This window comes from Hydra viridissima, unplaced genomic scaffold, assembly GCF_058129835.1.
Source record: "Hydra viridissima isolate aposymbiotic clone 2 unplaced genomic scaffold, HvirCarnegie_v1 scaffold_10, whole genome shotgun sequence".
NCBI lineage: Eukaryota > Metazoa > Cnidaria > Hydrozoa > Anthoathecata > Hydridae > Hydra > Hydra viridissima.
In genome coordinates, this window is record NW_028324309.1 from 4,184,441 (window position 1) to 4,204,064 (window position 19,624).

Consider the following 19,624-nt stretch of genomic DNA (forward strand, 5'->3'; position numbering starts at 1 on the left):
TTATTTTTGATCTACACATTTTTCAAATACATTATGCAAATTTTATTTTGCAAACATATTTTGAGTCTTTCATACACATTGAGGTTATTATTTTTAATTTTTTTTTTTTTTTTTAAAAAAAGTGACAGAAAAAATTTATAAGGGTAAAATATTACACCTTATATACAAACTAAGACATAAAAGTATAAAGGATTGTAAATTAAAAGAGTAAATAATTTTTATGTAAACTTTAAATAAAAAATTTTTAATAATTTTTATGTAAATTTTAACGTTGTGAAACTTTTCACTTTCAGTTTTTTTATTTAATTATCGCAATTATGACACTTTCCATCAAAGAACTAACATCTCTTTTGAGTATTCTGTCTGAGGAAGCTGTCTCTGGGTCATCATCATTTGAAGTGATTGCCAATGCACTGCATCATTATTTTGGTCCAAATGATTACTTCAGAGTTGGAATGGCACTAGTTAGAATTTTACATTTTTTAGTTTTTTAGTGATTTAGTTTTTTTTATATTTACATGTTGTTATTTGGTTGTTTTTTAAAACTGTTGAAAGTATTAAGTAAATTTTATTGTTTTAGTTGATAATGTATCAACAGCCCGACTTGCTCCCAGATCCTAACCAACGCGTGAGTGTTTTGTTTCTTCTATATGAAATGTACAGAAATCAACCTGTGGTAAAGAATCCCTTTGTGCGACTCTTTGTTCATCTGCTTGATGAAAGCAAAAATGCTGATATATCAAAACAGGAGAAAGTTTTTTTATATCAGTTACTTACTTCTCCTGCACTTACAAGAGAGGTAGTTTAAGTTTTTTTTTTTTTTTATCTAAAGCCAACATTAGTTCATCTTGATTTGATCATTTGTAATCAGGTTGTTACATTCTCTTTCTTTAGTTTCTCTTGTTACATAATTTGTTGTAAAACTCTTACAGAGTTTTACAACAAAGTATGTAACAAGAATAATATGAAATGTATTTTTTTACATGATAACTATCGTATGAAGTCTGAAATATGAACAGTTTTTTTAATTACCCAATTTTAGCTTTTAAAAAAAACCCCTCGTCAAATACTTTCTGCAGACATAAGTGCATATCCACCAATTGATATTAGTGGTTTGCAAATTTCTCTAAATGAAAAGTTAAATGATCTTCCTACGAGCACTCGTTTTGGAATGAGTACCATTATACCAGATCCTGATCCAGATAGCAATGGGGTTATTAATATGGCTGGTACAGTCTTAACTCTATTTTAACATAAAAATTCAAAATTATTTGTAATTAGTTTGCTAAAAAACTGAATGAATAAGTAAAAAAATAAAGATTTTTCAACATTTTTAGCTGCTCGTCATGTGATTGAATCTTTGATTTGCACTACAGTTAATCCGCCTTTAGAAGACACCTTTATGCCACCTTTCATCCATTTAGCTCCTCCATTGCACAAATCATTTGATAATGAGCTGCAATGGTTAAATCCTACAGACAAAAGTTACACTATAGGTAGGAAATATCATGTTAACTAAAGAAATTTACTATTGTTAAGAAATGATTAGTTGTTTACACTATTAATTCCTCTTGTTCCTTTTAAGTTTATTATGAAACTATTTGATAAGTTTAGTGAGGCTAAAAATGTACAACTGAAATAGTTATTTAGAATAACAACTGTTATAAAGTAAAATATCTTTATGAATATCTTTATAAATATCCTGACATATTTTTTTATAAACATTATAAATATCCTTACAAATACTTTCTGCTACATCTTATGCGTGTGTTATTCTTTTGTAGAATGGGATGAAATGATGTGCAGTGAAAACTCAATTGAAGTAGAAGTTCGCCAATTAATGGCAAAAGCTTTCAAAGGGGCATTACTTTTACCACAACAGCAGGTTTTTTTTCTTTACTTTTATGAAAAACTTTCTAGAAAAAGTAATTTTAAAAAGTTGCGTTTAGTTTCTTCTCAAAAAAAAAAAAACTTCAATCATGAATTCATTATCAGTTGTTATTGAATTGCTTATTTTCTATAAAAAGTTGAGTATAAATGCTGGCAAGTTTAATAATTGAGATTTTGAAAGTTAACATAAAAAGAAATGGGTCAAAATGCATTAAGAACAATAAATGGGAGCCAATCTATATAAAGAGTTGCATCAGTCATGAAAACAACCAATCTATATAAAGAGTTGCATCAGTCATGACAACAAAAATGTGAGTACAGTTTAATATTTCATCAAGTATGAGCCAATCCAAGAGTATAATTTGCGAAAAACTTTGAAGAAATTATGAAGTATTTAGCTGTTTGAAAATTGGTTCCCAGAGTCAAATTCCTGAACACACAGCTCGCACAATAAAATTACCTTTGAAATATTTAAAATAAATTTAATTTCCTGGCCAGCCTAATTACCAAATCTGAATCCAGTTGAACTTATATTTTCTAATGTAAAAAAAAAAACTTTCTTATGTAAAAGTATCTTACTGTAATTTTCAATGGTACTTTGAAAAACTTTTTTGAAAGCACTCTATGTTATTTGTATGCATACTTTATGTTGACACTGAAACATCATTTTGTGTATGTGTATTCATAATTGCTTTTAATCATAAATTTTTTGAGTTATTTAAAATCAAAATGACGAATAGATCATTTTAAATAAAGTTTATAATATAAATCTAAGTTAATGCATCGAAATTTCTTTTCAAAAAATTGTTTCCATAGCAACTGCTAAAAGAGTTAGAGAAAGACAGCAAACTTGTCTATCATGTTGGGTTAACGCCAAGTAAACTTCCGGACCTTGTAGAGAACAACCCATTAGTGGCTATCGAAGTTCTTCTAAAGATGATGCAATCCTCCCAAATAACCGAGTAATTCCTTTACTTTAAATCTGTTGCTTTAATACAAAAATTAAACAGCTTCTTGTTCTTCTTTTGAGCGGGTTAATCTTCAAAACATAAACATATTTCTTTTGAGTTTTGAAGATCAATCAAAGATTTTAATAAAATGAATATTTTGCATTCATAACTGATCAAGTGATGTGGTTTATTATTTGTCATGCTTAGCTGTGATTTTCTATTTCTCCTAAATGTAATGTTTCCAAGCAAATTCATGATCAGATTTTTATCGTCTGGATATCGGTTCATCATCAGATTATCGCCGTTTATAACCGGCATTTGTAAAATTTTAAGTAATTTCTATAGCTATTTAAACTAAACTGCACAATTATTTCAATTTTAACAAAATGTCATTGCTTGAATCATTTTTAGGTACTTTTCTGTCTTGGTAAACATGGAAATGTCGCTTCACTCTATGGAAGTTGTCAATAGACTAACGACTGCAGCCGACGTTCCAAGAGAATTTATTCACTTCTATATCTCAAATTGTATCAGCAAATGTGAAACCATTAAGGATAAGTATATGCAGAGCAGATTAGTTCGTTTGGTAAGATTTGTTAATGTTGAAAATGCTAATGGTATAGAAGTTTTTGAAAATGCTAATGGTATAGAGGAATATCTTCATTGATTTCTAATAAATTGTTTTTCTCGATTAGGTTTGCGTGTTTCTTCAGTCTCTTATTCGCATGAAAAGTATTAACATCCAAGATATATCCATCGAAGTAAAAGCCTTCTGTATTGAGTTTAGTAACATACGTGAAGCTGCAAGTCTTTTCCGGCTGTTAAGATCTGTCGAGAATAATGACGAGCTTCCTAAAAGCAATAGTCCTAATAGTTCCCTATTAAAATAGGTTAATCAGATTGGTTAAAAAGAGTTATCAAGCGTTTGTGCTTAAGGGTGATACTGTGACTGTCACATTGTCAAGTTTAGCAACGTGTTGGGTTCAATGCACCAAAATACAATAAAATTGCAAACAATCGCGCTCTTAAAAATCTGTTGCACTTAGTTGCAACAGTTTAGTCTGCAATAAAAGTATGGAGAACATTTGAATTCATTTCGAGAAAAAAAAGTTTGAGTAAAATGTAACTTCATTAGAAATTCTGTGTCAATTATTCCAGAATTCCCTGAAAATTTTTAGTAAAATCTCATGTAAACTTTCCTGTTATTCCTACTTACGTAAGGACGCACTCGTTATTTTTTCTGTGGAATTGCATACTTCCTGAAAGAGATAAGACACTTCTAGCCTTAACGTTATTTTAATTTTGCATTTCCAGGCTATTAGAATCAAGCGATTGGTCTTATGGATTCGTGTTCGAGTTTATAATTATCCTGATATTGTTAAAATATTAAATAGTGTGGAAATATTTACATATCTTCACAATAGGTCAAAAAATATACTTGAGTCACAGATTTAAACGAAGCCTCGATAACTCCACAGAAGAAAATTTAATCTTTTCTTAATCTAAGAACTACACATCTTACAATTTGGACTGTAAGTTATTAAAATAGCGACGGCGGTGGTGGGTGGTAGTGGAGATGAAACTATGCTAAATCAAAACATTAAACTTCAAAACAAAAAAAAAAGTCGCTACAAGACTCGATAATTTTAACATCGACTCGATAATTTTAACTGGTTATTTTGAGTAAAATTTGAAAACAGGTTCCCTGAGTTCTTAGTTATTTACTTTTCTTTTTCTATTGTTCGTGAGTTCGACTTGTTTACGTTCAAATGCGGTTTATTATAGCGTACGGCAGTACACTTTTACAAATATATATATATTTTCCTCCTTACAAACTTACATAAACTTCCACTAGTTAGTGGTTATAGTCTGGAGCAACTTAAATGTACATTAATTACAGGTGTTACCAATATAAACCGAGACGATGAATCGGTCAGTTTATCGCTTCAATTTATTTGAATGACGGCCGTATTGATGTCGATTATAAAGGTCCTACATACGCCACGCTGAAAGCATGTTTTTATTGTAAAGATAACTCGAACAACTCTTGGTTTTTATCGGACAATATACAAAACAAAACAAAAAACCCGTAATTATATAAATGATTTATAGTCTTTAATTGTAACATTTTGAATGTTATTGTTAAAGACTATCGACCGTTTTTACGGTTGGAAAATAATGGGTTTTAAGAATCGATTTCAACATTGGCTCCAAATAACAAAATCACAAAAAATTTGAAATTATGCATTTAGAAAAAAAGAATTGATGAAAAAGACTTACGAAGCTGAATTATTTGAAACAGTGACTGAAAATTTTCTACATTAAAAAAATTCTTCATTCTGAAGTTTTGGAGAACTCATCAGTATTATATAGTAGTCAATATTGCCGACAATTAAGCCAGATGTCGCAGTTGGTGACGTTTTAAATTTATTTGAACTTCAATTTTAATTCGTTTAATGGAGAAATATGCCATCAGTTTGGTAACTAGAGTTCGTTCAGAGAGTTATTTTTTCGGCTTCAAGTACCATAAGCGAAAAATGTTATCAGAAAGCCATTTCGGTAAGTTAGTTTTCTTAAAGTTGAATAAAAACAGCGAATATTCTTTTTTGATCTTTTTGATTTAAGCTTTTAATTTTTTTTATATACATTTTATCGGACATTTTGATATTTTTTAATTTATAGATTTTAAATCTGAGTTTGAATAAAGTAATCGATTGAACAAATTGTTTTCTTTTTAAAGGTTTTTATTTCGTAATAATCACATACATCCCGTATGTCATATGTACGTCATGAAAGCTATTCTCAAATTTAACAAATGGAAATTAAGAAATTTTTTTTTTGACTTTATCGAAAACTAAAAGAAGGTCTTTTTTTTGACACATGTTAAGGGACTATTCAAAAAAATGAAATAAATTCAATAATAACATCTTAAAAAATTTCAATTTAATTATAAAATTAAAAGTTCAATTTAAAAAAAAGATTTGCTTAAAAAGTAGATTAAAAAGAATACATTAAAAAAAAAAAAAATCACTAATAACATATTGTGCTATTAAATTAAAAGATTTGCCGATACCTTCTCCCAAGAAAAAATTTTATTGAAAACTAATAATATAATTTTAAAAAACTTAATTTAAAACTTTTTAAAATTATATTAATTTTCATGTCGTAAAAAAACCTCCAGGCAAAATTGAGGTTTTACAATTTACAGGTTTTTAAATCCTTTTAAACAAAAGACTTAATGAGGCTCACGCGAAAATTCTGTTTGCGTAACGAAACCTTCGACCTATATCGCTCAAACTTCAAAAAGAAACTTAGTTGAAATTATTTTAAAAAATCTAACGCTTATTTTGATAAATCTGTTTGAAATATGCAGAGCTTATAAACATAGGATAAAGCCCATCCTGTCTAACGGTCCAAAGCTCTTCAAAAACATTAGATTTTCAAAAAATAAAATATTGTTTTCTTATTTTATGCAAAATTTATTAATTTTTTTTCCTCCTGACCGCCTCCCTTGCATGTTAAAAATTAATGTGGTTTCTTAAAGCAAAGATAATGGGAGCGCGAGAAAAAGTTTCATACAAAATCAGCTTGAAATATTTGGAACGCAAATTGAAAAGAATTCCTTAAAAGGAAAAAAACAAAACAAAACATTGAATCCTTAGAAAAAGAAGTTTGTGCTTAAATTCCTTTATAACCTGACTTTTTACATATTTCTCATTGTTTGCATTAAATATCAGAGTTGTTTATTTTATTTTAAATATTTGGTTATGGCTATTTAACATCGCTCGCAGTTCTCAACTATACTAGTGCAATACCTTAGCAACAAATTCTGAACCTAGACCATAGCTGATCGATCTCTTTTCAAAAGTTTCTTGTTGATCGTTTGCATGTAGTAAAATGAGTTCATTTTTGTGTGCATTGCTGACATTTAAGAATATTTACGATTATTTGGCCTTCAAAAAATTAAAACTCTCATTTCATCAGGTTTCTACAAGTAATTGGAGCTGCAAAAAAAAATTTTTCGTTACGTATGTAGTTCTTAATCTAGAAACAAAAACTTTTCCTCAAAACAAAGCAAAAAAAAAAAAAACGGCTTCCACTTATTTTGGTTGACTGTTCATCAGTCTTGCAGTGAATTTTTCATAAATTCAAAAATGCCATATCCAAAAACCTGGCTTGCTATAAACCCAACACCTGGCTTACAACCATCCTAAAATATATTATAAACATTTTGCCAAAATCGCTGTAAGAAAAAGGCATTATTCTGTTCGGTGACGTAATTAATTAAAAGAACCGAAGTACGAAAAGGAAAGCAAAACTCTCGATGCTCAAAAGCTATGCAAAAAATTTAGAGCTGATTGGCTGACAAGAATAAAATTTAGAGCTGATTGGCTGACAAGAATAAAATTTAGAGCTGATTGGCTGACAAGAATAAAATTGAAACTTCACACCAAAAGAAATATTGTCGTACTAAGTAAATATGATAATAACTTAATTTTCGAAATTCAACTTTATCCAAAACAAAATCAAAAAGATTTAAGACGAAACCAGTAAATTACAATTTTTCTTAATATTGCATCGGAAAATTCGGCGTGGATGCCGGAAAAAATTTCGTATGTTTTAAACTAATGACGCAAACAAAATTGAAAAACTACTTAAATGCCTCGAAATAGTTTACCCTTAATTCACTCGAAGTTTAACTTGAAATGCGAAGAAAGTATTATATCCAAATTTTTCTTCGCTGATTCATACTCATTTGGTGAAAAGTGTTTGCTTAAAATAGGATCTTTGCATAAAATGTTTTAAACAAATGATGCAAACAAAATTGAAAAACTACTACTTAAATGCCTCGAAATAGTTTATCCTTAATTCACTCGAAGTCTAACTTGAAATGCGAAGAAAGTATTTTATCCAAATTTTTCTTCGCTGATTCATACTCATTTGGTGAAAAGTGTTTGCTTAAAATAGGATCTTTGCACAAAAAGATGCGATCAGACTCTCTTGCCAGGACGAGCAATGCTAACATATAACTGTCCGGAGAAGTGAATCCAAATGAAATGCTCTGTATCAATTTTTCCAACTTTAGCTCTGGTTCGGGATTAATGGTGGGAAAGCGCTTAAAAATACCAAATACCCCACTTGACTTTTCATCTAAAATGCCACGAGCTACTAAACTTTCAAAAGTTAATTCCACGCAATCAGCATCGACAGCACGAATCAACCATTTCCATAATATGGTTTCACGCAATTTCCCATGCAGCTTTGCGCTCTTCATCGCATCAAATATAGTTATTTTAAGAAAGACAGAAATATTTTTATTTAAATTTTTTTCAATTAAACGAAATTCAGGTTCGTGGTCATCTCTTTGTTTATATAATTCAATGAGGTTTTCTGCACACAAATCGACGAAAAGAGCCGCAAAAGCTCCTATTTTCAACTGAACACCAAACATCCTGCCGTCAACCTCCCCAGTAAGAGCGTTTTGCCAAAGTAAACAATATGCTTCGCATAAATGCAAGTCATGAAGTTTAAAATCGGTTCTTTTAAAGTTGACGGTGCTTACAACATTATACACTAAACTAGAAAATCTTTTCGCGACTTCCTCTTGATCTTGGTATAAGTTTGCAAGACTGTTTGGTTCACAAGCCATCCTAAAACACAAATGTTTTTAATAAACAATCATGTAAAAAAAAAATCACCCCTAATTAGTAAAATTATTACTTTTTTAACTAAAATCTTTATACATTAATCCACTTTTGGTCTTATAAATCCTCGCTTCGCTCTGTTTGCTAAAGAGTTTTCGTCTTCTAACTCGCTATCAGAACTGTCCTCACTGATGAACTTTCGTTTGGATTTTTGAAACTTTTTTCCTATTGTACCAACCAGACTCTCGTACCTGAAAAGTAAGAGCGGCAATTAACATTATTCGTTTAAAGAAAAGAATCCATAAAAAAGCGATATGAATTTGATCCTAATTTTCGCACAGATGTTTCCTTTTATAAAAAAAATATGCCGCAGAAAAATTCCGTAAACAATAGGGATACTGTTACATACAAGAAAAATACAGAAAATATAACAATAAAAATAAAAAATGATTAGCATAAAGTCAAAGAAATGTAAAGATCAACGAAATAAAGAACATAAAAAGTACATCAAAAAGCGTTTCTTCACGAAATTCTCAAATTGTTTTGATTCAATACGTTCAAAAAAAAAAAAAACAAAAAAAAAAACAAACAAACAAAAAAACAGGAATAGGAACTTCGATGTGAAACTCGTGTAAAAAAAAAACCATTGTCAAGGAATTGAAAGCATGCAATAGAATGTAATAAAAAAAAAATCGTCTGCACCTGTCTGAAAATTGTATTTTAAAAGATTTACCTCTCAGCCATTTCATGTTCTGAAATTTGATCAAAATCTTCCCTGTCACCGGAATGTCGCAGATTTACCCTCGACACGATTTCTTGGTGAACTTTCTTAAAAAGTAGAGATAACTTTGAGAATTGACTCATTTCGAATATCGAGATGTTTTATCAAAAGTTTAAAAAAAAAAGAAAAAAAAGAAACGCCTACCTGCACTAGAGGATTGTAATTCATAAAAGACATTCTTCCAATAGGTAATAATTCTTCACATAGTACATACCCTACACCAAACTCAAAATTTTCCCTAAAATAAATTAACAGAAAAACTCTAATAATGTATGACTTAGATAATCACATAAATTAAAATAAATCAGTAAAAAAATACTTAAAAAAAACCCCATAAAAATATAAAATCTTTTCATCAAAAGAATTATCAATACAGTAATTTAATAAAGTTAATTCTCATAAAAAAACGTCCAAATCCAGACATTTTTCATTCCATTTAAAACCACATGAACATTTTTTTTTTTTTTTGAAAATCTAAATTGAAACTTCCTTTAACAACAACAGAAGTTTTGAAGAATTACATAAAGTTTTAAAAAAAGAAAAAAATTACTTTCAGGTTATACGTAGTTTCCTATAACAAAATGTAATTTTGTTATAGGAAACTAAGTATAACCTTATTTATATCTAAGTTGAAATAAATCAGCCCCATTTGCTATAGGGAACTATGCATAATCTTGCTTATCCAATTTAAAATCTAGTTTTATATTGGAAAAAAACACAAGTATTTTTTATGACAGAATTTATTGTCTTGTATAAATTTCTTATGATTAGCTGAAAAAAAAAAAATTAAACCCAACTAACACATATCTATTATGTTACAACTAACCACTGGCATTCATTTTATTTTCATTTGTTCCAAAAGAAAAACGTTTCAATCAATTAAAACTAAGCCTTTACAATAGATGTAAGTTTTCACAAAGCAAAATTTTCAATTTTTTATTTCAAACAAGAACTATTTGTAAGCCATAAAAAAAAAAAAAAAAAAAAAAAGCTTCAAACAAATTCTTTTTTTATAGAAATCACAAGAATTAAAAGTTTTTCATTACAGAAAACCTATGTATTTTAAAAAAATCTATATTTTTTGCACCCAAAAGATCATAACGTATAGCTAGATTACAGTATTAGTGAAGGTGTCAAGTTATTCTCTTAATTAAAAATCAATTTTAAAAACTGTTAAAAGAAGACTTTTCTGTGTGTTAAAAGAAACATCTTTTCTTTGGACTATTATTAGCTATAAGAGTTTTTATTTATAAATAATAAAAGGGTTTACATTACATATATATATATGTATACATATGATATAAGGGTATAATGTAAGGGTATTATATATTTACAAATAATACTATAAGGCATTACAAGTAGTAGCAACAAATAGTTTTTGAAGATTAATAAATACAGGATGTCAAGTTGTCATTTTTTTCATTCTTTTACTGATCTTTTCTGTTATATAATTTTTTTTCTTTCAATTTTTTCAATTTTCAAAATTGAAAAAATTGAAAGAAAAAAAAAAAAGACTTAACAAAAAAGAACAATAAGAAAAAACAAAAAAAGTGACAACTTGACAGCCTGTAAATAGGAATCCAATTTTACAATTATACACATCAAGGTACCTTGATGCATACAGAGAAACATTAAGATGGAGACAATAAAAATAATAAATGATAATTTAGGGACATGACAGAAAAACATATGAAAAAGAGCAAATGTTTACAAATATCTAAAGTTGTTAAACTTTTGAATGGTTTTGAAAAGTTAAAAGTCAATAAGAAAGTCAACTGTTTAAGATTGCAAAATATTAACATTTCAATTTTTCATAATTTAGCTACATTAGTTAACGAAAAAAAATTTTTTTCATTGTAATGTATTTAACTAACTTCTTTAAGATCAGTTTTTCCTTCAGATTACAAATCAATGATTGGATGGGCTGAGTGGTGTTAGATTTCTGCAAAGGTATCTAATAAAGTTTTGCTAAATTTTTAAATATTCAGTAATAAGAATAAAGATGGGTAGAACACAAATCACATCTCATACTTCATTTGTGAACAATCTATTAAACTCTTAGCAGTATGTATACAATATACAAGTTTTATAAAACATTTAACAGTAAAAATCCTTTAAATATAGCATTAAATTGATCATTAGAAACATGGAAACCAGGAACTGAAACCTTTTTGATTTGGTTTTAAACATTCTTTTTACAAATTCTTAAGCTAAGTTAACTTGATGTGTAAATGTTGAGGAAAAGTTCACCAAAAGAAATTGAATTTCATGCTACCTTTTCCAGATTCAAAAAATTGGCCTTAAAGGCCACTCACAAGTTGCATAATGGTTATCACCACCCTGACTTCCACAAAAGAAAGGAAGCAGTAATATTTTGTAAATCTGCCTTGCATAGACATTAGCAAACCAATGAACTTAGCAGTGGGTACTATCAGAATAGATGGCTTTATATTGCCATTGTGTAACAGTACTGCCTTTAAAGTTCTGGTTGAGAATCAATGAACAAATGCAACTCTTATGCCACTTAGAGCTTTAAATTTATTCAACCAATCATATAGACTGTTTGAGTACAAAGTATAGTTAACGTGAGGTACCCAAACCTTATTCAGAATGCTAACATCTAAAATACAACAGATGTATTGTGCATACATCACTTGCTATGTTCCTTCAAGGGGATGAAGGTATAAATGAAAATCACCCATGTTGCAGAAAATAGAAAAATACTTTTTATATGACCACACCATGTTCAGTATGTAAAAGAATCTTTTACAGTAAATAGGAAAATATATTAATATCTGTCTGATCTAACTACAATAAAAAAGAAAAAAGAAAAGAAAGTTGATTTATTGAAACACTAATAAACTTTTAATTGCTTTAAAGATGGGAAAGAAAATAACTGTAAATAACTTCTTAGAATATATATAAAAAAAAAATAGAACAGCCAATGCCTGTTTTTTTAAATGGATACACCATATACATTTATTGCACTTAAATCAAAGTTGGAAAAAAACCTGGGCTTTTTAAATAAAAAATACCCCAAAACTCTAGGTTATTTGGTTTTTAAAACCCATTCTTACTAGGAAAATGCAAGAGTTTCCAAAAGTTTAGACTCACTCATTATTTTTTTAGTATTTAAAATTTTTTTATTAACAACTTAAAATAAAAAAGATTTTAATTTAGAGATATATATTTTTTTTTATTAGTAAACTTTTTATAAGGATATTAAATAAAAAAGAAAAAAAAAAAAATTACAAAATACTTGGGATTTTAGAAAAATGCATCAGAACCATCAAGATAAATTATGAGTATTTTCATGGTGCCAGAGAAAAGTCAAAGGTCTGGCAGACCTTTAGCAACTAAACAAGACAATAGTGTCATTTTTAGATTAGTTTGAAAAGATCCTAGACTAGCTTACAAAGAAACCGCCACTCAATTCAATACAAGCCAAAATATGTCAATTTCAAAAAGCACTGTTCTTAGAATTTTGAACAAATACAAAAGTAGGGTTTGTTCTGTTTTGAAAAAACCATTGCTGAGGCCATATAATAATCAAAAAAGACTAAAATGATGTTGTGAAATAAGGTATTGGACAATTGAAAAATGGAAAAAAGTTATTTGGAGTGATGAAAGTAATTTTGAGCTTGTTAACCGTAAATTTAATATCACAGTTAAAAGAATGGCTCATGAAAAGTACCACTTGAGCTATATTAGACCAACATCACAAAAAGATGGAGGCTCTATTGGCACCTGGTCATGTTTTAATTATAAAGGTATTGGTTTGTGCCAAATATATTCCGGTAGAATCAACTCTAGATTGATTCTACCGGAATATATTTGGCACAATAGAAAACATGCAGTATGAAAATCTTTTTTCTTTATTGAGTTATTAATAAAACATATTTTAAATACTAGGAAAAAAAATTAGTGCGTCTAAACTTTTGGAAACTACTGTAGAATGAGTGAAATATCATTTAGAGAAACCCAAAATAAAAAGAAGTAACATTCCACATCAGTAATTAAGCAAACATCTTCAATATCAGTTTGTAGCAATCAGAGTGATATATAAGAAATACTTTTTCATTTGTAAACGCAACACTAATAGACATAAAATGCAAACAAACAAGTCATTATTTGTCACAAAAACAACTTTGGAACAAAAGAATGAATTAAATTTACAAGTAGCAAGGTTTTTTTTCTCAGCAATTATCTCTCTCAATTCCCTTGAGAATAATGAATTTATAAAATTGATGGAATTGCTAAGACCTGGATATAAACTTCCAACAAGAGAAAGTGTTTCATCTGATCTTCTGCTACAAATAAATGACAGTGATTTAAGCAATTTAAAGTTAACTGACCATACAACAACACAGATACAAGATGGAGTTCTGTGAGTAATGATGCTATTATAGCTTGCAGCATCCACAATGGAAGCAAGCCATATCTCATTTTTGCAACAGACGCTGGGAAGATAATCAGTTATTATGCAAAATAATAACTGATTATCTTACATACTTAGCTAAAGAAGCTATTGAAGATACTAGAATTAATTACAATAAAGATATAAGCATTTAATTCCTATGCCAGGGTATTTAGCATACCATTTGAAAAATTCCTCTTTTGTAATTGTTATTTGTTTGTAACTGTTCAAATTTGAAAATATAAAACCTGTATCAGCTAAAGATTGGTGGTAATTGAACTAAATAAAGCAAAAACACATAATTTTCCCAATTTTCCAAGAAAGGAAAGTCTGTTGGAAAATTATATCTGGCTCAATAGAAAGGATATTTTCTAAATATAGTTGAGTATAGAGCAGAATTCACAACAAACTAGAGCCTAAAATGCATATCAAAATACACTTAACTGCAAAACTAATGCACCACTTATAAAATCTGACTTATTTTGGAAAGGATTATGTATTTACCTGATTTATCAATTAAAAAGATGATATTAGTGTTTGTTACACCTTTCGTAAGTTTTATTCCATTTTATTTTTATTATTTTTTTGAAATTTTGAAATTATAGCAGCTTTTCATAGGTAGCATGTTTTGCTGTAGTTAAACCCCACTTCTAAAAGAAAACTATGTGTTGGTTTTAAATTGTTTTAACAGTAGAAAAGATAACTGTTATTTGAGCAACACATCTGTTTGCAATGCACCGTTCTAGACAAAATTTAAGCCATGATCAATGTGTTGCAATTAGTCAAGATACCATAAGGAGATTTAGTGCTTTAAATTTACCACCTCGGGCAGCAGCTACTGGTTGCTGATTATCTGTAGACCACTGAAGAAACAGAACTTTTTTAGAACCTTTTGTGGTACCTTTTGTACTGTACATCGGAGATGGATTCCTTCTTATGCAGGATAATGCTAGACCATATACACCATATATTGTTGCTGAATACTTAATGTTAATATTCAAGCTTTGGAGTGGCCAGCTTGCAGTCCAGATATGAACCCAAAAGAGCATCTTTGGGACATAATGGGACACTTTGTTAGAAGCCAACATTCACCACCTAATAGCCTAGACATGGGAAGATATCTCTCAAGAAGTGGTTAGATCTCTAATTAAAAATATGCCACGGTACTGTCAGGCTGTAATAACATTGAGAGGTGATAACACTAGTTGTTGATAAGTCAAAAATGTTTCAATTTTGTTAAACGAACCATATTTTTGGTTTTAGTTTTTTTTTCAACCATCCTCAAAGTCAATTTTATTATTATCAAAATAATTGTGTTCATGTGTTCTATTCTTAATATGGTTGTCTAAATATAAGATAATATTGACAACAATTAAAGTGAATCGAAATGTATAAGTGGTGCATTAATTTTGCGGTTAAGTGTATATAGATATCTTAAATTAAAGTAACTGAAATATATTTAGTCTTGTGAGTCTAAAACTAAAAAAAAAATAAGCTTGAATTAACGTATTTTAGTTACTTTAATCTAAAATATCTAAATATTTTTACAAGCATTTTAAGAATCGAAATAAGAACTGAAATTATTTATACACACACAAACAGACATACACATACAAATAGTTAAAGCTCTAACATTTAAGACTAAAACTTAACCTTTAAGTAGGCTTATGGTTTTGTGAACCAATTCTGATTTAATTAGATGCAGGATTTAAGCACCTTTTTTAATTTAAAGAAGAAATCTGCTTACTTTTTTAACTATATTTATTATTTAAAGATATGAAAAAAAGAAATTTAAAGTACTTAGTAAAAACCATACATTTTATTTCCAGTGTTAGAGCTGCTTGATAATACCCAATGTGTTTCATCATTTTGTTTGTGCTGATTTAACTGATCATCAACTTCAAACCTTTCATGGTTGCGTTGCATGAACTGGGTGAAAAAAATTTCTTTTTTAATTTAGTAATGTTCCATAGATTAAATATAAATTTATTAACAACATCAGATTATTTATGATTAATATGATGCTTAATTTGTTTTAGAAACAAATAACTGATAAAAGTACTTTAATTGTTTAAAAATCTACCGATTCATTCAGTAACAGTAATGTAATCTCTTCTTGCAAAGAAAAAAAAACAATTGTTTTGTTAATAAAATCTCAATATAGCCTATTTGAAATAGATAGTTATGATAGAGAATGAAATGAGAATTTGCACTGGTAATGGTTTATTTATCACAGATATAAACGTTGCATAGATGTATGCATATGCTATTACTTAAACTCTTTTAAATAAATTTTGGTACCTAACAAGTAACATTTGAGTGAAGTCACTTATTTAAGTACATTTATTCAGACGGAGGGTAAGAAGAAAAAAACATTTGCCAGTAAGAGTGCAAAAATGTAAAACCAACCTGTGTCATTTAACATGTTTTCTGTAAGCAAGATTTTGATGGAGTACTATACAATTGCAAAAAAAATTGTGAAATTTTTTTTGAAATTGTATAGTGCTACATCAAATTGTGAAGTAGTTTAAAGTTGCTAATATATAATTTGGGTTTTTACTGAAAATGTAATTATAATTGCCCTAAGAACACTATTACCTGAAATTTAGGTCACACTCACAGAAATCTTCAGGAAATTCACTGTAAACATATGGGGTATTACTACTGCAATTTTTTTTTTTAAAGTTAAAAACCTTATTTAATCAAAAACAAGATAGTAATCCTAGAATAAGATGTTTTTACAACTTACCAAACAGTCTGGTAATATTTTTACCTATATTAACCAGCATAACCATAAAAGTTTGATACCTTTATTTTACACAGAAGTTGATTTATAATTTTGTTAAACTAAATTGAAATGGAGTAACAAAGAGAAAGAACTTACAATTTATCAAGATTATTATACTTTTACTTGCAGAAAGCCATGACCCAGCAGTTAACTAATCAACTGATTACCCAATAATTGGATAATTACCTTACTTATGCATCCAAGTTTTGATATTGCCAATTTATTTTTGTTACGTTGAATTTAATAGTTGATACCACACTGGACATTGTTAATCAAAATTAGGAAAGAAAATTTGCAAAGGTAAATTTTTGTGGATTTAATTTTACACTAAGTGAAAGAGAAAAAAAAGATTTTTATGGTTAAAAAAAAATAAAACAATATATACAACTTTTAAGATTGACAATTCAAACAGTCACCATACTAATTTAGAAAAATTGCTGTTAAATTGTACATTATAATTCACCCTTCTTTAAAAACAAATACCATAATAAAGGAAAGTAACAACAAGCAACCTAAAAAAATTTGAGCTAATTGCATTTTGATCAAACTGATTTTTTTTTTTCAAAAGTTTTAATTTTATTTTAAATGTAACCATTTGCTATATCTTTTTTGCTTCAACATGGCAAGCACACATTTTAATGATCAACTTTTGCTAATAATGCAGTTATGCTCATATAGTACTCTTTCTTAGCATTTAAATGTATGTGCATTTTTGTCAAAGTAAACTTTATTTCATTCTATTTTATTGCATCAGACATTACTGAAAACCTGACCTAAATTAAAGAAATTGTATTTTTTTAAAAATAGGAAATGTATAGTTAAACTTAGAAGCTTTTTTCTTTCTTTTTTTTTTTTTTCTTTTCTTTTTGGTTACAAATATGTATCTGTATAATATTACCATTCTTTATATAAAGGATATCAAAAATAGGCAATCACAAGATCGTAATTATAAGAGTGACTTTACCCACTGCACTTGTTTTAAAAAATATAAACTGTAACTATGACTAACATTTATGTTTAAGTCAATTTTTTTTAAAAAAAACATCTGAGTTGTAAAAAACATCTTATTAGTGTTAAAGCACTCTTTGCACATAAAAATCAACAAAAAGCCTTAGGATAAAGCTCAAATAAAAAAAAAAAATCAAATATAAAACCAGTTTAGTTGTTTACTACTTCACTTTTCTGAAGATTAAACAATTTTACTAAACTATCTGATTTTTTATAACGGAAATAAATAAATGAATCATGTGTTTAAATTATTAATCACTCTAATGCATAGCTGCATCATGCTTTTTAGAGCTGCATAGGTAATTAACGCTTCTTTGTGATCACAAAAGAGCAATAATTGCTTAAACATGTTGTGTTAATAAAACATGATGAATCTTTCTTATTAATGACAGATTGTGATTATATTTACAACAATTTTAGACCTTTTTTCTCTTGGTATGACAATTTTTTATTTAATCACCATGGTTTGCTATCATGAAACAACTGCACTTAAACCAACTATAACTCTTTTAGTTGAAACTATCATTATAGTAAGATTGTAGATTAATGAAAATATAAGAGATACTTAATAAAATTTTAATCAAAAAGTTAATAAATGATGGGCATTTTACCTCCAAGAAATCTGGTAAACAACAAGAACAAGTAATTCTACAACTGAAAATGGCACCTATACAAGTGAAACTTTATTCAAATTTATTCAAAATATTACTTTTATGGCTTCTTTTTGTTTAATCATAAAAGTAATTCACTCCTTATGCCTCCATTATACTGCCATATTTTAAAGCTTAAGATATAAGTACTTACAAATTTTAGGCCTGATATTTGTAATTGATTTGAGGAAATAATTTTTTGAGGAAAATACTGTTAGGTAATTTATAACTTTTGTGGTTTAATAATAAACATGACACTTTGAAGTAGTTATTAATATTATAATGTGTAAATTTTTATTGCTGTTTTGACCACAGGTAAAATTATATTCAATTTTACTATTTTCTTAAAAAGATTAATCATATATCATCTTAAAAGAAATGTTGATAATCAGACATCAAATTAATTTTTTAAATAGCTAAGTCATGTGATTTATCATGATTATAAATAAGTTTAAAATCAATGTCTTCAAGCTTTAGTTGTGTTGAAAATAAGATAACTTAAAGGGCTAGTATGTATGCATGCATGCATGCATGTATGTATGTATGTATGTATGTATGTATGTATGTATGTATGTATGTATGTATGTATGATGTATGTATGTATGTATGTATGTATGTATGTATGTATGTATGTATGTATGTATGTATGTATGTATGTATGATGTATGTATGTATGTATGTATGTATGTATGTATGTATGTATGTATGTATGTATGTATGTATGTATGTATGTATGTATGTATGTATGTATGATGTATGTATGTATGTATGTATGTATGTATGTATGTATGTATGTATGTATGTATGTATGTATGTATGTATGATGTATGTATGTATGTATGTATGTATGTATGTATGTATGTATGTATGTATGTATGTATGTATGTATGTATGTATGTATGTATGTATGATGTATGTATGTATGTATGTATGTATGTATGTATGTATGTATGTATGTATGTATGTATGTATGTATGTATGTATGTATGTATGTATGTATGTATGATGTATGTATGTATGTATGTATGTATGTATGTATGTATGTATGTATGTATGTATGTATGTATGTATGTATGTATGTATGTATGTATGTATGTATGTATGTATGTATGTATGTATGTGTGTATGTATGTATGTATGTATTACAAAACAAACTACCAGTTACCTTCATTTGTAAAACATTTTTAGATAAAGATCTTCGAGATGCACTATCGTTTAAACCTCTATTGATTGCTGCCATATTATATACAAGGTGAGAATTTGTTAATGTTTCAGTCCCTGACAGCGCCGTCAGGAATTCCGAATTAAAGGTATAATGGTAATCGTGTCATGTGGCCCAATGATAAGGATCAGACGAAAAACATGAAAATACGGAAGCCGTTTTTTCCGCCTTTTTCGTCATATGCCATGTTTCCGTGTGTTTCTTAAAAATCCGTATTTTTGTTAGAATTACCGTAGTTTTCTGTTATTTTTAAAAAAGCTATTACGCCTCTCA

General features: G+C 28.2%; 2 protein-coding genes across 6 annotated transcripts; one reads left to right on the plus strand and one right to left on the minus strand.

Annotated features, from left to right (window-relative positions):
* Positions 1 to 268: 268 nt before the first annotated feature.
* LOC145193076 (CCR4-NOT transcription complex subunit 11-like) lies at positions 269 to 4,034 on the plus strand. The gene is made up of 8 exons (XM_080070461.2): positions 269 to 464; positions 581 to 799; positions 1,043 to 1,229; positions 1,338 to 1,496; positions 1,785 to 1,885; positions 2,707 to 2,852; positions 3,252 to 3,426; positions 3,536 to 4,034. Exons 1-8 carry the CDS (start codon positions 318 to 320, stop codon positions 3,728 to 3,730), a joined length of 1,329 nt encoding a protein of 442 aa, XP_079926587.2. The 5' UTR covers positions 269 to 317; the 3' UTR covers positions 3,731 to 4,034.
* Positions 4,035 to 6,938: 2,904 nt separating this feature from the next.
* Positions 6,939 to 19,490, minus strand: LOC145193318 (M-phase phosphoprotein 6-like). Of its 5 annotated transcripts, none has more exons than XM_090101088.1 (6): positions 19,295 to 19,489; positions 15,500 to 15,612; positions 9,411 to 9,504; positions 9,219 to 9,313; positions 8,585 to 8,736; positions 6,939 to 8,491 (listed from the first exon to the last, which is right to left on the minus strand). In XM_090101088.1, exons 1-5 carry the CDS (start codon positions 19,367 to 19,369, stop codon positions 8,586 to 8,588), a joined length of 528 nt encoding a protein of 175 aa, XP_089957214.1. In that variant the 5' UTR covers positions 19,370 to 19,489; the 3' UTR covers positions 6,939 to 8,491; position 8,585. The 5 variants fall into 5 exon arrangements, with proteins under 5 accessions (XP_089957214.1, XP_089957215.1, XP_089957213.1 ...); XM_090101089.1 differs by having other exon boundaries at positions 7,306 to 8,491; positions 8,562 to 8,736; positions 19,295 to 19,490; XM_080070770.2 differs by lacking the exons at positions 9,411 to 9,504; positions 15,500 to 15,612; positions 19,295 to 19,489 and having other exon boundaries at positions 7,508 to 8,491; positions 9,219 to 9,316.
* Positions 19,491 to 19,624: the final 134 nt, after the last annotated feature.